This window comes from Ursus maritimus, unplaced genomic scaffold, assembly GCF_017311325.1.
Source record: "Ursus maritimus isolate PB19 unplaced genomic scaffold, ASM1731132v1 scaffold_22, whole genome shotgun sequence".
Taxonomy (NCBI): Eukaryota; Metazoa; Chordata; class Mammalia; order Carnivora; family Ursidae; genus Ursus; species Ursus maritimus.
The window spans coordinates 33,490,246-33,505,234 of record NW_024424675.1 but is presented as its reverse complement, the minus strand read 5'-3'; the positions used below and the strand labels follow the sequence as shown (position 1 = coordinate 33,505,234).

General features: G+C 50.1%; 1 protein-coding gene across 1 annotated transcript; it reads left to right on the top strand.

Moving 5' to 3' along the window:
- Nucleotides 1–299: 299 nt before the first annotated feature.
- On the top strand, nt 300–12,372 carry WFDC3 (WAP four-disulfide core domain 3). The gene is made up of 6 exons (XM_008698055.2): nt 300–530; nt 1,013–1,144; nt 2,890–3,036; nt 9,486–9,617; nt 10,646–10,831; nt 11,414–12,372. Exons 1-6 carry the CDS (start codon nt 452–454, stop codon nt 11,428–11,430), a joined length of 693 nt encoding a protein of 230 aa, XP_008696277.1. The 5' UTR covers nt 300–451; the 3' UTR covers nt 11,431–12,372.
- The last annotated feature ends 2,617 nt before the right edge of the window (nt 12,373–14,989 follow it).

Genomic DNA, 14,989 nt, shown 5'->3' with positions numbered 1-14,989 from the left:
ACATGAACAGGAGCCACACTGCATTTTATTAGGCTTGGTTATTATTAAGTCCATCTTTAGTCCTTCCCTCTGTCACTTTGACTGCAGCTGTGTCCTTCCAAAGCCCTTTACGGCTCCCTTTGATCCTCTATCCGGTGGCCCTCCCTCCGTTTCCCCAGCTTCTGACCAGGTGCCTCGTCATTGTCCACGGGTGTTGTTTATATTCCATTACAGAGTTTGATCACCATCATCACACGGGCCTTTGGGAGTGCCAGGAATTTTCCCACACACCAGCAACCACTTTTCTTCTTGTCAGGAGAAGACATCCTTGGGGAGTATTGTGAAACGGAAGACTTTGGGGCTGGATTGAGGCCAGTCTCCTAGTCCTGTCCTTCCCTTGGTTGGTGTCCTGGGCAAAGTATACACCTCCGGCCTGGACTGAGTGCTCATCTCAACTCTCGGCACCATTGTCATGCTGAGGTGCCTCTTCCTCCTGAAGGTTCTTCTTGCTCTTGGGTCCCTGACATCCTGGGTGGCTGCAGGAGAGCATGGTGAGCTATTATTTACGATCCCTGGCTGATGGTAACAGAAAGTGACTAAGAAGTCATTCCCTGCCTCTTCCTGGAGTGAGAGTCCTCATTTGTGGAGATGGTCGTCTCTGTAGGACAGGACTGGATGCATAGATTCTCAGCACAGCCGGGGTAGGTCTTCCTGGCTTTCTTTACTCTCTCTGGACAAGGAGGTAGGACGTCCAGTCTGGCTTACTAGAGGTTCTAGCTTTTCCCTAGAGCTCCTTAAATGTGAACAGGATCACCCCAACCTTTCCCTCTCTTTATCCGAAAAATGGCCGGACATTCAGTAGTGGTGGGCGAGTGTCAGGGCTTTTGTGGGGGGAGGGAGGGGAAAGCGGTTGCAGAGCTATTTTGGATAGGAATGTTTGCAGAGGCTGAACACCCTTGAAGTGCACTTGGCTTCCATTCCCCATTTCTTGAGGCTTCGCCAGTCACCCAACCTCGTGGGATATCTTTTGCAGTGAAAGCAGGAGAATGCCCTCCTGATAAGAACCCTTGCGAAGAGCTGTGCTGGGGGGACGAGTCGTGTCCGGCCGGGCAGAAGTGCTGTAGCACTGGTTGTGGTCGGGTCTGCCGAGGAGCACTTCCACAGGGTATGTTGGCTGGAGGGGCAAAATCCAAGTGTGCTTTCTTCTTCTCCTTCTCCTTCTCCTCCTTCCCCCTCCCCTTTCTCCTCCTCCCCTCCTCCTCCTCCTTTTATTTATTTATTTACTTATTTTATTTATTTATTAGTTTAAATTTTTTATTTTTATTTATTTTTTTGATGTAAAGTTCGATGATTCATTAGTTGCGTACAACACCCATGCAGTACGTACCCTCCCTACTACCCATCACCAGCCTATCCCATTCCCCCACCCCCCTCCCCTCTGAAGCCCTCAGCTTGTTTCTCAGAGTCCACAGTCTCTCATGCTTCATTCCCCCCTCTGATTACCCCCCCATTCTTTATCCCTTTCTTCTCCTACCTATCTTCCTAGTTCCCATGTTCCATAGATGAGAGAAACCATATGATAATTGTCCTTCTGTGCTTGACTTATTTCACTTAGCATTATCTCCTCCAGTCCCGTCCATGTTGCAGCAAATGTTGAGAAATCGTTCTTTTCTGATAGCTGAGTAATATTCCATTGTATATATGGACCACATCTTCTTAATCCAGTCATCTGTTGAAGGGCATCTCGGCTCCTTCCACGTTTTAGCTGTTGTGGACAATGCTTCTAAGAACATTGGGGTGCATATGGCCCTTCTCTTCACTATGTCTGTATCTTTGGGGTAAATACCCAGGAGTGCAATGGCTGGATCATAGGGTAGCTTAATTTTTAACTTTTTAAGGGACCTCCACACTGTTTTCCAGAGTGGCTGTACCAATTTGCATTCCCACCAACAATGTAGGAGGGATCCCCTTTCTCCACATCCTCTCCAACAATTGTTGTTTTTTACCTTGTCAATTTTTGCCATTCTAACTATTTATTTATTTTAAGGTGTGCTTTCTGACCTTGCCTCTGGGCTGGAAAGACCCAGAGACCCTCATACCTCCTAGCTTGGCTCTTGAAATCTAGCTTGCCTGCAGCACCTCTTCCCCCTCTTGGGGTTTCTTTCTTTAATCACTCAGTTCCCAGTTCTTTGTCTTCTATCAGGAAAGAACACACAACTGATGATCTCTGCCTTTTATTTGCACCCAGGGCTCCCGTGAAGGTTTGGAGGGCCAGGTTGTGAGGGGAAGCCCGTTAGAGGTAGTGATCAAAAGAGTAGACCGGAGGGGCGCCTGGGTGGCTCAGTCGTTAAGCGTCTGCCTTCGGCTCAGGGCGTGATCCCAAGGTTGTGGGATTGAGCCCCATATCGGGCTCCTCTGCTGGGAGCCTGCTTCTTCCTCTCTCACTCCCCCTGCTGTGTTCCTTCTCTCGCTGACTGTCTCTCTCTCTGTCAAATAAATAAATAAAATCTTAAAAAAAAAAAAAGAGTAGACCGGAGCCAGGCAGACTTTTCATGCTGCAAATAAGCCTTAAGCAGCTCTTTGTAAGTGTTAAGCTTTTAAGCCTTGATTTCCTCACCTGTTAAAGGGGGATAATGGTTTGTACCTCTTGGAATTGTTGTGAGGATCAAATGAGAGGTTCCTGGCAGGAGGTGAACTCAGTAAATGTGACAGTAAATGTGAGCTCTTATCATTGTTATTATCTCTGCTTTAGCGCAAGCCTTTAGTCCCCCCCCCCCCCTTTCAGGGTTAAGAGTCCTAAAGAAGCTCAAGGCTTCCTTTCTTTGATTTTCCCTTCTGCTACACCTGTGGGTTCCACCAGCACTTCTCTCTCTCTCTCTTTTTTGTGGCTGTCTCCCTTTTTTGCTACAGGGAGGAACGGAGATTGTCCCAGGGCTGTTTGGAAACAATCCTGTTTCCAAAGGTGCCTGAATGATGAGACTTGTCCAGGTGCAAAGAAATGCTGCACGTTCGGCTGCACCAAGCGCTGTGTGGTCCCGGTCTCTAAACCAAAGCTCGGTAAGAAATACTGCTCCGGGGGCCCATGGGCTCTTTGACCTGCCTGCTCCTTTCTCAAATAAGCCCATGCCATCCTCTTGTTGGTTTTACTCTACTTTGAACAACAAGAATGAAGTGTCTGCCATATTCTGAGAACTTTTCTAAAAAAACCAAGATAGACAAAGGGTACCCCGGCCGTGATGATCTGTGGTTTGTGGTCCCAGCAGGCAGAGGAGGCTGCCAGAAGGGAGATCATGGCTTGCAGAACTTTCTGCTCTATTGCTTGCCTCCTCCCCCGGTCCCCGAGAGGCCTCCGACAAGTATTAGAAATTGGTGATGTATCTCCCATGGCTCGTTCCTTCTCATTTCCCGCGTTTCCAGATTTTTATGGTTAATTTTACTTGTTTGTGCTTCCAAGTATATTTTATTATCGTATTGTTTCTCACTACCCTCCTCCCTGAAAATATGGAGGCCACTTTTATTGGGGAGGTGTTAGATGTATAAATTAATATCAGGGGACACCTGGGTGGCTCAGTCGGTTAAGTGTCCGCCTTCAGCTCAAGTCGTGATCCCAGGGTCCTGGGATCGAGCCCTGCGTTGGGCTCCCTGCTCAGCGGGGAGTCTGCTTCTCCCTCTCCCTCTGCCCCTTCCCCCGCTCTTGCTCTCTCTCTCTCACTCTGTCTCTCTCAAATTAATAAATAAAATCTTAAAAAAATTAATTTAGGGACAACTGACATCTTTATGTTGAATCTTTATGTCTTCCCATTGTCCAAGTGCATTTGGTATATTTCAGGGTGTTTTATAGTTTTAAAATACTTCTTGATAATTTAATGTTTTATTTTTTTCTTCACTGCAGTAAATGGGGTCTTACATCACGCCTTCCATTCTATTTTCTAAAGAGACGGGAACCATTCTCTCTGAGTGCATGTGGCAGCTATGCCAGCAGGAGAGCCTAGGTTTTGGTTGTCAGAGAGCTGGGTTCAAGCCTGAGGCTTAGCAGTTCCTGGCCAGCGGGTCCCTGGTCAGGTGTCTTCTGCTCCCCCGAGCCACATTTCCCTTCTCTGTGAAATGGAAAGAATAAACCTCGGAGGCTGTTGTAAAGATTCCAAGTATGTAAAGTGTTTAGCCCTCAGTAGACGTTAGCTTCCTTCCTGTTGCCGGCTAAGGTGGGCTTCTTCACGAGTGCAGCTGCTAACCAGCCCCTTTTATCAAGAACCAGGATTGCTTTCTCCTCCCCTGACCTCTGCCTCTCGGAGACCCTGGAACTCCACAGCATGTGACCACCTCTTTCCTACCGGCCGAGCCTCCCCAGGTAGCGGGGCCCCTTCCCTGTTCCCCGCGGGCTGTGTCTGGCTTTGGCAGCTCTCTTGGGCGCCCTGCCCATAAGAGAGAATAGAGGGTTGTACTCCTTGCCAGGACTCTTGCGGCCCAGTTTTGGAACCAGAGCCTGGGAACCTGTGTCAGGACGGTCACCCACCACCAGCCTGTAGGGCCCAGCACAGTCTTCCAGTGTGTGAAGCTAATGGCTGAGTGATGGGGGCTGAGGGTGAGGCCGGCACCCAGGCCAGGCCCTTTGTGAGCTGCTCTGGGCCCTGGCCAGCCCCAGAGGGGGCTTCCTCTTCCCTTGGAGCAAGGCAGCCTGCAATAGTGACCTCCCTGCAGATCTCTCGGAGTGTACTTACTGGCTGAGTGGGGTCCTGGTCTGGCGGGAGGCGGTACTGGCTACAGTGTTAGGAGTTAATGACTTTCTTGTGGCTCTAGTCCTGGGCTGGGCCGCTCACTGGGACTGGTTGCTACGCTCAGTGCCACAGGAAGCTGTCCGTCCTGGGCTTTGAACAGTTCCTGCTTTCCCTTAGCTCTGACATTTCCAGAGGTTTACCAGAGCCAGTGCTGGTCCGTGTGGTAAGGTGGAGGGACAGTCAGGCCGCCGGAGGGCTCAGGGCAGACATTGGGACCTGCTCCCGTGTGGCAGTTCTGGTCTGAGCATGACGTGAACCTTGGCTTCTCTGCTTGCTGTGCGGCCTCTCTGAACCTCACCTTTTCTCTTTAACGTGGTGATAAGCCTATTTACCTCAAAGAGTGATAATGTCCTTTGGGCTGCTAGAACAGGATACCATAGACTGGGTGGCTTATAAATATCAGAAATTTATTTCTGACAATCCTGGAGGCTGATTAAGGTGCCGGCATATTCAGTGTCCGGTGAAGGCCAGCCTCCTGGTTCATAGACTGCCATGTCTTCACTGGGACCTCACATGGCAGAAGGGGGCAATATGGGCATAGTCCCCTTCATGGGGGCTCCCTCTCATGCCCTGATCACCCCCTAAGCTCCCATCTCCTAAACCCATCACATCGCCAGTTAGATTTCAAAATACAAATTGTGGGGGAACACAAACATTCAGTCTATATCATACACTTTGGAAGATATGTATTTAAAAAGCCTATAGAAAACCTCCCAAATAATGCTCAACAGCTCGTGCTGTGATTCCCAGCACCTCTCTGTTCAGGTTCCCTCCCCGCCGTCCCATGTCTGACCTGTCTGTCCACTCCCTCACTTACCCACTCCCTCACTCCCTCACTACGTATCGAGTGTCTGGCTGGCATATGTGCGTGCCGTGGGGAGCAAGGCGCCGTGGGGGCAAGGCGCCGTGGTTATAAATACTAGGCGTGAATGGTGATGCGGGCTGCGAGGGGACATCAAAGTGAGCAAGAAAGGAGGTGTCCTTTTAACCTGGAGGATGAGAGGGAGCTGGCTGGGAGCACGTGGGGTGCTGTGAAGGGGGAAGTACATGGGCCGAGGCCGGGAGCCAGAAGCTGGGAAGGGCTTACTGTTTCAAGGAAGTGAAAGGAGGTCAGTGGGGTTGGAGAAAAGAGAAGGAGAGGGAAGGTGGCTCCACTTAGGGAGAGTCCAGATTTCGGGTGAGTCTCCAGGGCCTCTGTCTAAGGCTTTGTTGCAAGCCCACTGGGAAGGCTTTGAGAGGCTTATAAAAGCAGGGAGGAGAGGCCCAGTCTGGTTTTCATTTTACTTTATTATTTTTTTTAAATTTAAAAAAAGGTTTCTTTATTAGGAGACTTTTTAAAATAAAGATTTTATTTATTTATTTATTTATTTATTTGAGAGAGAGTGAGAATGAAAGAGAGAGAGAAGGAACAGGGGGAGGGGCAGAGGGAGAGGGAGAAGCAGACTCCCCGCTGAGCAGGGAGCCACCGAGGCACCAGGAGAGTGAGTCCCAGCTCTTGCTCTTGGGTAAGCTTCGTGGAGTAAAGGGAATCATAATGATGTGACTTAAAGGACCACATCATTGGTCCTAGTGTCAGAACTGGGAATTTGGGATCCAGTTTTGCCGCCATTGACCTCAGGCCAATCCTGCCCCTTTCCTGGCTGTCTGGCTGTCTGTTTGCAAGAGAGGCAGGTGTGATGGCTCAGAGGGCCCTTCTTGGCTTAAGAAGTTTTGAGATTTCACTTTTCTACCAGCACCGCTGTCCTTCCCTCAGCTAGAGTGGAAGGGTAGAGTTGGGGCAACAGTAAAGCCTATGTCTGAGTATTTCCTGGGCTTCAGCTTTTTATTCCACTCTTTTTTTTTTTTTTTTTTTTTTGGTGGTAGCTTGGGTCTTGGGATAGGGGCATCTTTGCAGGTTGGGATGACCATTCCCATTCTGACTCTCATTCCTGTTTCTCATCCTGACTCCTGGTTAGATAACTGTGAGGTGCCTGCAAACCACGTGGTATGAGGAACTGAGCTTACCTGGCTTGGGAAAGCCGAGACAGTGAGAGGCAAAGGATCCTGTCTACGATGGTGGCGCAAGCCTTGTTTTCACAAGGTCTCTGGGCATAGGACAAGGACCAATGGATAGAACTTGTAGACAGCCGGGTTTCAGTTGAGTATAAAGTGTAAGGATGGGGCTGCCTGGGTGGTGCAGTTGGTTATGCATCTGACTCTCGATTTCCACTCGGTCGTGGTCTCAGGGTCATGAGATCAAGCCCTGCATCGGGCTCTGTGCTCTGCACGGAGTCTGCTTGAGATTCTCTCTCTCACTCCCTCCCTCCTCTGCCTCTCCCACTCATGCTCTCTCTCTCTCTAAAATAAATAAATAAATAAATCAATCAATCAATCTTAAAAAAAAGTGTAAGGATGGCATAGTCTGGCTTGGAGGTCGTGAAAGCCAGTGTTGGAGCTGAGAGTTGGGAAGTATTTGGCAGGGATTTAGGCATCAGACATGGGGGATGCAGTGGGTGGCCATGGTGGGCACTGGTCAAAGGGCATGTGTTCTGACCCTCGGGGCTTCAGCCTGTTTCTCAAGAGTCCTTTCCTGCATCTACTATTTGACAAAACCCCAGGGACCTCAAGGAAGCCTGGCCTGGAAGAGAGTAGGGGTTTGGTCTCTGTGCTGGTCCTGGGGATGAGGGCAGAGAGTCGCGGAGTGCTCCTGGCATTGGTCACTTCAGGGCCAAAGTCAGCAAAATGCTGACATCTGGGAAGGCTGCTTCACATAATCCCGTGAGAAGTTGTTGCTAGGTTTTTCCCACTATATATATATACATATATTTTATGCCCAGCCTTCTCAACTGCGGAATGATGTTAAATAGATTTTAGTGTTTGTCAAGCAGGTGGGGAGGGGTGCAAAGGTACCTCTGGCAGTTACAGTGACCATATTTTCTGGATAAGAAAATCAGAGTCGATGTGATCTGACAATGGCATAGAATCTTTGAAATAGGGGCTGTTCAGGAAAATCCTTGATGCCAGGTTATTAGACCCTAGTTGTTCAGCTGCACGTATTCTCCTTGGAGGCCAACACTTGCCTTTTTTCCAGCATGGCAGACTTCCCAGAGCCAGCCATAGGCCATTGTACTTACATGTCCCAACTCAGAGGCACCGGGCCAGTCCTGCTTCGGTTTTCTACAATGCTTTTAATAGCCTGTCACTTCTTTTCTCCACTTAAAGAACCTGAAATAAACACTGAGATGAGTGAGTCATGGCGAGTCAGTTTGGTTTGGAAGTGGCTTCCTAGGGGTGTGCCTGCTCCAGGGGGCCTGGCCCGGTGCCTGCGTGTTTTAAGGATGGTGTAGTAGAAAGAGTGCTTCCTTGCAAACCAAAAGGCTGAGTTTTGTCCTGCTTTGCCACTGACTCACTCTGTAGTTCTGGGCAAACCCCTTCTCTCCTCTGAGCGTTATTATCTTCAGAGGGGTGGGGAAGGGGCGCATCACGGGTGTGTTTGGCTGTATGCAACAGAAGGTTAACCAAATAGGGGTTCATTTTTCTCACATAACAAGAAATCCTGAAGTAGGGACCAGGGCTGGGGTGGTGGCTCCACGGTGCTAACAAGGATGAGGTTATTTTTTTTTTTAATGATTTTTTTATTATATTATGTTAGTCACCATACAGTACATCCCCGGTTTCCGATGTAAGGCTCGATGATTCATTAGTGTATAAGAGGTTATTTTTTTTCCTTCTCCTTTGCGTTCCTTGGCGTCGTCCTCATACTAGTTGCTTCACGGTTGAAAGAAGGTGGCTCTGCTCCCCTGCGTTATGTCTGTCTTTGCACTGGAAGAAAGAGAAGCCAGGGGGCAATTGGAAAGGTGCATTACCTGGATCAGGAATGCAAAAGTTTTCCCAGTTTAGTGTTCGTTTGTGGCCACTCTTAGTTACAAGGTAATTTGGGGAAGCAAATCATTGTAGCTGGCTGGGCTCACTGTCTCCGAACCAACCTGTGGTTTTATTAGCAAGTGTTTCAGTTATCCATGGCTGCATAACAAGCACTTCCCAAATGCAGTAGCTCAAAATAGCAACAGTTGCCTCTTTCCCACAGCTGTTTGAGTTGGCGGGGCTCAGCGGGGCAGTTCTCATACCCACATATGCCGAAGCTAGTCACTCACGCAGCTGCGTGCAGCCGGGAGCTCAGCGGGGAACTGGACGGTGGCTGGCCCGTGCACGATGCCCTCTTCATCCAGCTTCTCTCTCTCTTTGGGGCATCTCATCATTCTACAGTTGAGCCCAAGCTGCTTCACGGCATAGCGGCTGATTTCCAAGGGGGGGTGTTTTAAGAGGACAAGCCCCAGCATGCAAGTGCTTATCAAGCTTCTTACTTGATAAGGACACTTGCTGGTGTCCTGTTGGTCAAAGCAAGTCACACAGTCCAGCCCAGAGACAGTATGGGAGGTGAGTTCACTGGCGGCCACCACCATAGGAGGGAGAGTGAGTAAGGGGCTGGAAATAAGTCTGTTTGCCACAGTGGGTCAGACAGCAGTGCTTTCCGGACTGCGAGTCTTGTTTAGTAGTTGATGACCAGCTTTAAAAAAAAAGAAAGACTGTGAAGTATATACATGTATGCACATAAATACATACATTTTAGATATGCATACGGATTAACATACACAACGAAAAATGTGATTTTGCACTCAAGAGTCACAATGAAAATAACCAGAAACACTGGGCCCGAACACCTCTGGGCCCCATGCTCTGATTCTATGGCAGAATCTGGTGGCGAATGTCCTGCTGACCCCCTTCCGTGCGAGGAGCTGTGTGACAGGGACGAGTCCTGTCCCCAGGGCCATAAATGCTGCAGCACCGGCTGTGGCCACTCGTGCCGTGGAGACATTAAGGGAGGTATGTTGGCTGCTTGGGGAAGAAATTCTTGAGTTCCAGGGTCGGTTGGGGAGGGAGCCATCTGTGGCCTCCTTGTCTTTCCCTTCCTGCGGGGAGTCAGAGTTCTCATCCTTTCGGTCCTCCTTGCCCCCAGGCCAAAGCCATCCCTCCTCCTGGGGCCCAGGGGCCCATGCTGGTGTCGAAAGAACTAGGGGAAGGCAGTGTGGGTTAGTAGGAAAAGTCCTGAGGCTGGAAGACGGGTAGCACGGCTTCTGGTCTCGGTTCTGCTGCTGACTGGCTCTGTGACCTCAGGGAAGCAGACTCCTCCTGAGCCAGTTCCTCCGTCTGTAAAATGAGGGAGTTGCCCAAGATCGTGGTTTTCTGACCAGATTCTTAGCACCATATCCACAACAGATACAAGCATTCCTGATCTGATTTCTTCGCTTCAATATATATATTTTAAACAAACCCATATTTTTGAGTATGGTTTTGGTACCGGCACTGTGGAACTCCCCTTCGGAATCACGGGCTCAGATGTTGTTTTTAGACAACACGTAGATTCCCAGGCAGCGTTCAAGGTTCTGAAGACCGATTCTTGACTCTGTGTAGCTTATCAGGGAAGGTAGACAGATCAGGAATTGTGATAAATTCTGATGAGAGGAGCACAAAGCAGGGCACCAAACCTTGTCTGGGGTGGCCGAGGAGGCCTCCCCGAGGAAGGGAATACTGGGAGGCCCAGGCATGGGGGAGCGAGTTGGGGGGCTCCTTGGCACTCCGCCCAGCCCCACCCACAGAGGTACCCAACGGAGGGACCTCCAGGGAACTCTGCGGGATACCATTTGAAAACCGTTGGTCTGGATGCTCTCTTGGGGCCCCACTGATTCTCGGAGGCTCTAGCTCCCAGGTTTCCCAGGCAGATCTTTGGTTAAGATCGAGTTACAGTCAGGGATGGATTCCTCTGGAGCCAGTGAGTCTCAGTTCCAGCCGGGAACCTGGGGTCCGTGGAGCCGACGGTCCTGTCTCTTTACCTGGGCCTGTTTATCCCGCAGGCCGGGGTGGTGACTGTCCCCGCATTTTGGTGGGCCTGTGCATTGTCAACTGCATGATGGATGAGAACTGCCAGGCTGGGGAAAAGTGTTGCAAGTCAGGCTGTGGCCGCTTCTGTGTCCCGCCCGTTCTGCCACCCGAACTGGCCACAAACCCCAGCGGGACCCTCACCTCTGATTCTGCCTTAGGTGAGTCACGTCCAGCATCACTGATAAGAGCGCGCTTAACTGCTGTGTGGAGAGCGCTGGCTTAGGTGCTGGGTAGGGGACTTGAGAGCGTCAAGACAAAGTTCTTGCTCTGGAGAATCTAGTGGGAGAAAAAGATCCTAGTCACAGATGAGGACCCTTTTTATAGACCGCGTGGGCTTCTAGGTTCTTAGAGTGGGCCTGGCTCCTTGGGAAGGTCTTTCTGTCCAAAGTAGGATTGAGTCTGGACCCTAAAGGCTAAGCAGGATGTGACAAAGAGAGGATAGCACAGAGAACATGCTGGACCAGTGTGGTCTGGTGGTTAGCAAAGGCACAAAGGGTGGAATGGTGTGATGTTCGGGGAGCCGGATGGGGGTGGGGCGAGAGTGGGCTGTTCTCGTGCTAGGAGATAGAAGGTTGACATCTGAGTGAGTAGAATCTTCACTGCCAGTTTGGACTGGATTGTCTGGGGAACAGGGCACCATTCAAGGCTTTGGGGAGCAATGCATGCAGAACTTCTCTAGGGTGGAGGGGAGCCAGAGCCAGGACGGCACAGTTGTGACCTGATGCTGCTTCTTTTTGCAGAGATCCCGGTGCCTTAGCTGTTGTGATTTGTCCTGAGCTCCTTTGGTGACCACAGGGGGCTTGTCCTGGCTGCCAGGAGAGGGTGATGTCCTGGGGCTGTGACCCTTCCCGCTGGGCTCTCGTTGCCCTCTCTGCTCTGCTTCTGTTCCTGCCACTGCCCTGAGCACGGGGAAACAGAGTCGTGGGCTTGGGCAATGGTGCGCGGCGCTGCTTTTCCCCAATAAAGACTGTGCTGACCTTCTTGTCTGTGCTGTTTGAGGGCCGGACGAGCAGAGAGAGCTAGGGGGTCTGAGCATGTCTGCAGGATTATGAGACTTAAGGCAATCCATCCTTTCTGAGAACACTGAAAGTAGGTGCAGCTCGGGTGGCGAGGGCAGAGGTGGGGGGGAGCTCTGCCTAGGCTGACTTGCCACAGATGTCTCTCTCAAGCCTCAGGAGTGGGACCATCAGGCCTCTTCTTGGGCCTGCTGACCTTGTATCAGAGAATGTGAGTTGGGGGTGGACCTGGGGTGGGAAACTAGTATACTGTAGTCCCTTGGATGTTCTCACCTTTGACCTCCTTCCTTGGGGCTCCAAGACAGGCAGTTTGTTCCCTCCAGGTAGCTTTGCTGTGTGTGGGGGGTTGTCTTTAGTTTCTGAGAATATAAAAAATTAAAAACATTTTAAAAAATGCATACAAAATGGATCACATTCTATATCCTGGAGAAATCGATGTCATCACATCATTGTAATGGACACCATAACAGCTAATTTAGTCATCTCTAGGTGGATTATTAGTCCTAATAAATGTTGGCCTACTTTTGCAGGTAAATCTGGGGAAATTCTTTGTACTAGAATTCTAGTTTCTCTAATAGAGCCTGACCCCAAAAAAGACCCTCAGTCAGTGTTTGTTGAGTGAATGAAAGAATGAATATAATTCCCAGGTCTGTCCATTAGGAATTTGTTGAGCTTCGAGTAATAGAAAACCCAACTAACAGTGGCTTAGCCAATAAAGACATTTAATTTTCTCACATTGGTCTGGAGAGAGGCAGTGGGGCTGGTTCAGCAGCTCACCCATAGCACTAATGAGCAGACTCATTCTTTTCTTCCCCACCAACCTCAGCGCACTGGCGTTTGTCCTTGTGATGGTCACCTCATGGGCGTGGGATGGTTGCTGTAGCTCCGGACATCACAGCAGGAAGGTCTGTGGAGAGGGTTATGGGGAAGAAACCTTCACCTCAAATGGTGCTCTCCTTTTAGTGATGGTGCTCATGTTCCCCGGAAGCCGACCCCTCCCCACATTTCCCTCGTCCTCTCATTGGCTGGAAGAGCAAATGTCTGCAAATGGGAAAGGGAAAATGTGACTGTCTTAGATTAAACGTGCTTCATTCTTGAGGCTGAGGGAGGGACCCACCTGGGTTTAAAAACAGATTCTGTTAGCAAGGAAGAAGGAGAGAATGATCTTGGGGGGGAGGTAAGTAACGCACCGCATGTTTTGTACTGGGTCAAAGGACATATGCATTCAAAATTTGGACAGAAATTGCTAAGTAGGCAGGGCTTTTCTAACAAGAAAGACAAAGACTATTAGTGCTCACGTTCAACATTGCAAAAATGTTTTTATAATTCCCAACTCTAATTGGAAAAGGCGAGTCACAACTTAAAAAAACCTTCCAGGATGCCTGGGTGGTGTAGTGGGTTAAGTGTCCGACTCTTGATTTCGGCTCAGGTTGTGATCAGGGTTGTGAGATCGAGCCCTGTGTCGGGCTCTGAGTCTGCTTAAGATTCTCTCTCCCTCTGCCCTCCCCCCCATAGATAAATAAAAATTTATGTCCATCTCTGCTGTCTTTTTGTGTCCCCTTTCCCTCCATTTCCACACTGGCCTGTGAAATTCTGGTTTCTTCCGATTCAGAACACTCATCTCTTTGAGAAGACATGTCTGTGGTTGATCTGAAGAAGAGTGGCTGCCATGAGCCTCGAGGTGGCCATCCTAGGGACACTCAGGGCTCCAGGCTCATAGTGCAGGGAACCAGGAGGACCGACTGGTGTTAGTGGACTAGGCTGGAGAACATTTTGGTAAATTCCTCTTCCATTGTTTTGCTTATCGTGTTATTGTTTATTAAAAAATCAAAATAATACATGGATACCATCTAAAAAATTGATATGGAAAAACCTTCAATGAAAAACAGCAGTCCTGGGATCATAAGTAGTGTCGGGTGATTTTCTGCTGGGGGGTGGGAGTGAGACTGGAAAGGAAGGTGTGAGCCCCAGTGCAGCTCAGGCTGAGCACCAGGAGAGATGTCCCTTCCAGATCTTTCCTCCTCATCTGGGGCAGCCCATCCTGTCCACATGGGAGCAAGGGCATGGGGCAGGGGGAGGGGAGAGAATGAGAGGGAGAGAGAGAGAGAGAGAGCATGAACCGAAGGGCTGAATTTGACCTTGGGATTGTGTTGGAGTTTGGGGTCAAAAGTTGAGGTGGGGCTAAATTCCACATCCCCTGCCCCCCAGGGGCCTTTCTAGGCCTCTTTTCCTACTGTTTTCCCTTAACCAAAGAAGCCATCAGAATCTTTCCTTCCTCGGTTTAAGGCCATTTCAGTCTCAATCTTGGGGGATCAGGTCTCCATGGACCCTGCTCCTATGGACGCCCTAACCTTGCACCCTGAAATTAACTCTGACCAGACTGAAAAACCACACACACGCCCCTCCCCATCCTCAGCTTCCCGTGGCTCACCTTGGGGGGTGAAATCTGAAACTAGCTCCCCATACACAGAGGCCATTGTGAGATGGAGGAAAGAGATCACTCCCCATCAGCGGCTGGCAGGTGTAATAAACAAGGAACTTACACCTGGTGCTTGTCTTGGGCTCCGGAAGGTGGCAGATCTCAGAGCCTGCCTGCCAGAACCTTAAAGGTTTACAGAGAGGCCTTAACGGGGCTCAGTCTCATGCACCGGCCAGAGTGTCTCAACAACGCCCTGCTCCCTCAAGGCTACATCCTTGAAAATGGCTCCCACCATGGGAACGGTGAGTGGTGGTACATTCCAAGGACAGGGGAGGGGGAGGAACCCCTGACTGTCCAGGGTCAGCCTGCAGGTCAGCCAGCAGTCATGTCCTCTCCGTGACCTCCTCCAACACTTCCACACTGTGGGCAGGAACTTCTGGGGCTCTGATACCAGTCCTCAAATGTGAGTCATCTAAGACCTGTTCTTTGACCCGAGGCAGTGGGACTTGAGCTCCCTACTTCTCAATCCCTTTCCTTGACCATCTGGTGGTGGAGACACCAGGTTGCACACGCAGGTGCCGCTTCAGGGACATCATGGGCTCTGCATCCTCTCCCTGGTGCTCTTCTGATCTTACTCTCCAAGGGGATAATGTCATTGGTAAGTGGGATATGTGGGGTGAGAGGGGCAAGGGGCGCAACCCCTGCCCCTGGCAAGGGGGTGCTCTGGAGGGCTTTCTTTTCCTACCCAAGTTAAGCCCTCTTGTCAAGGCGGTAGGTGCCTAGAAGGCCAGCTTCCTATAGATTCACAAACATCGATAAAGAATGAAGAAATCCCCCAAAGAGTTACCAGCTAACACGTAGTGAGCCCTGACTATGTCCCA

Excerpts from the sequence above, each read along its gene's own strand:
- WFDC3 (XM_008698055.2), top strand. The coding sequence starts at position 452 with ATGCTGAGGTGCCTCTTCCTCCTGAAGGTTCTTCTTGCTCTTGGGTCC. Across the intron at positions 3,037-9,485 it reads GGTCTCTAAACCAAAGCTCG|AATCTGGTGGCGAATGTCCT; the intron begins GTAAGAAATACT and ends ATTCTATGGCAG. Across the intron at positions 9,618-10,645 it reads CCGTGGAGACATTAAGGGAG|GCCGGGGTGGTGACTGTCCC; the intron begins GTATGTTGGCTG and ends TTTATCCCGCAG.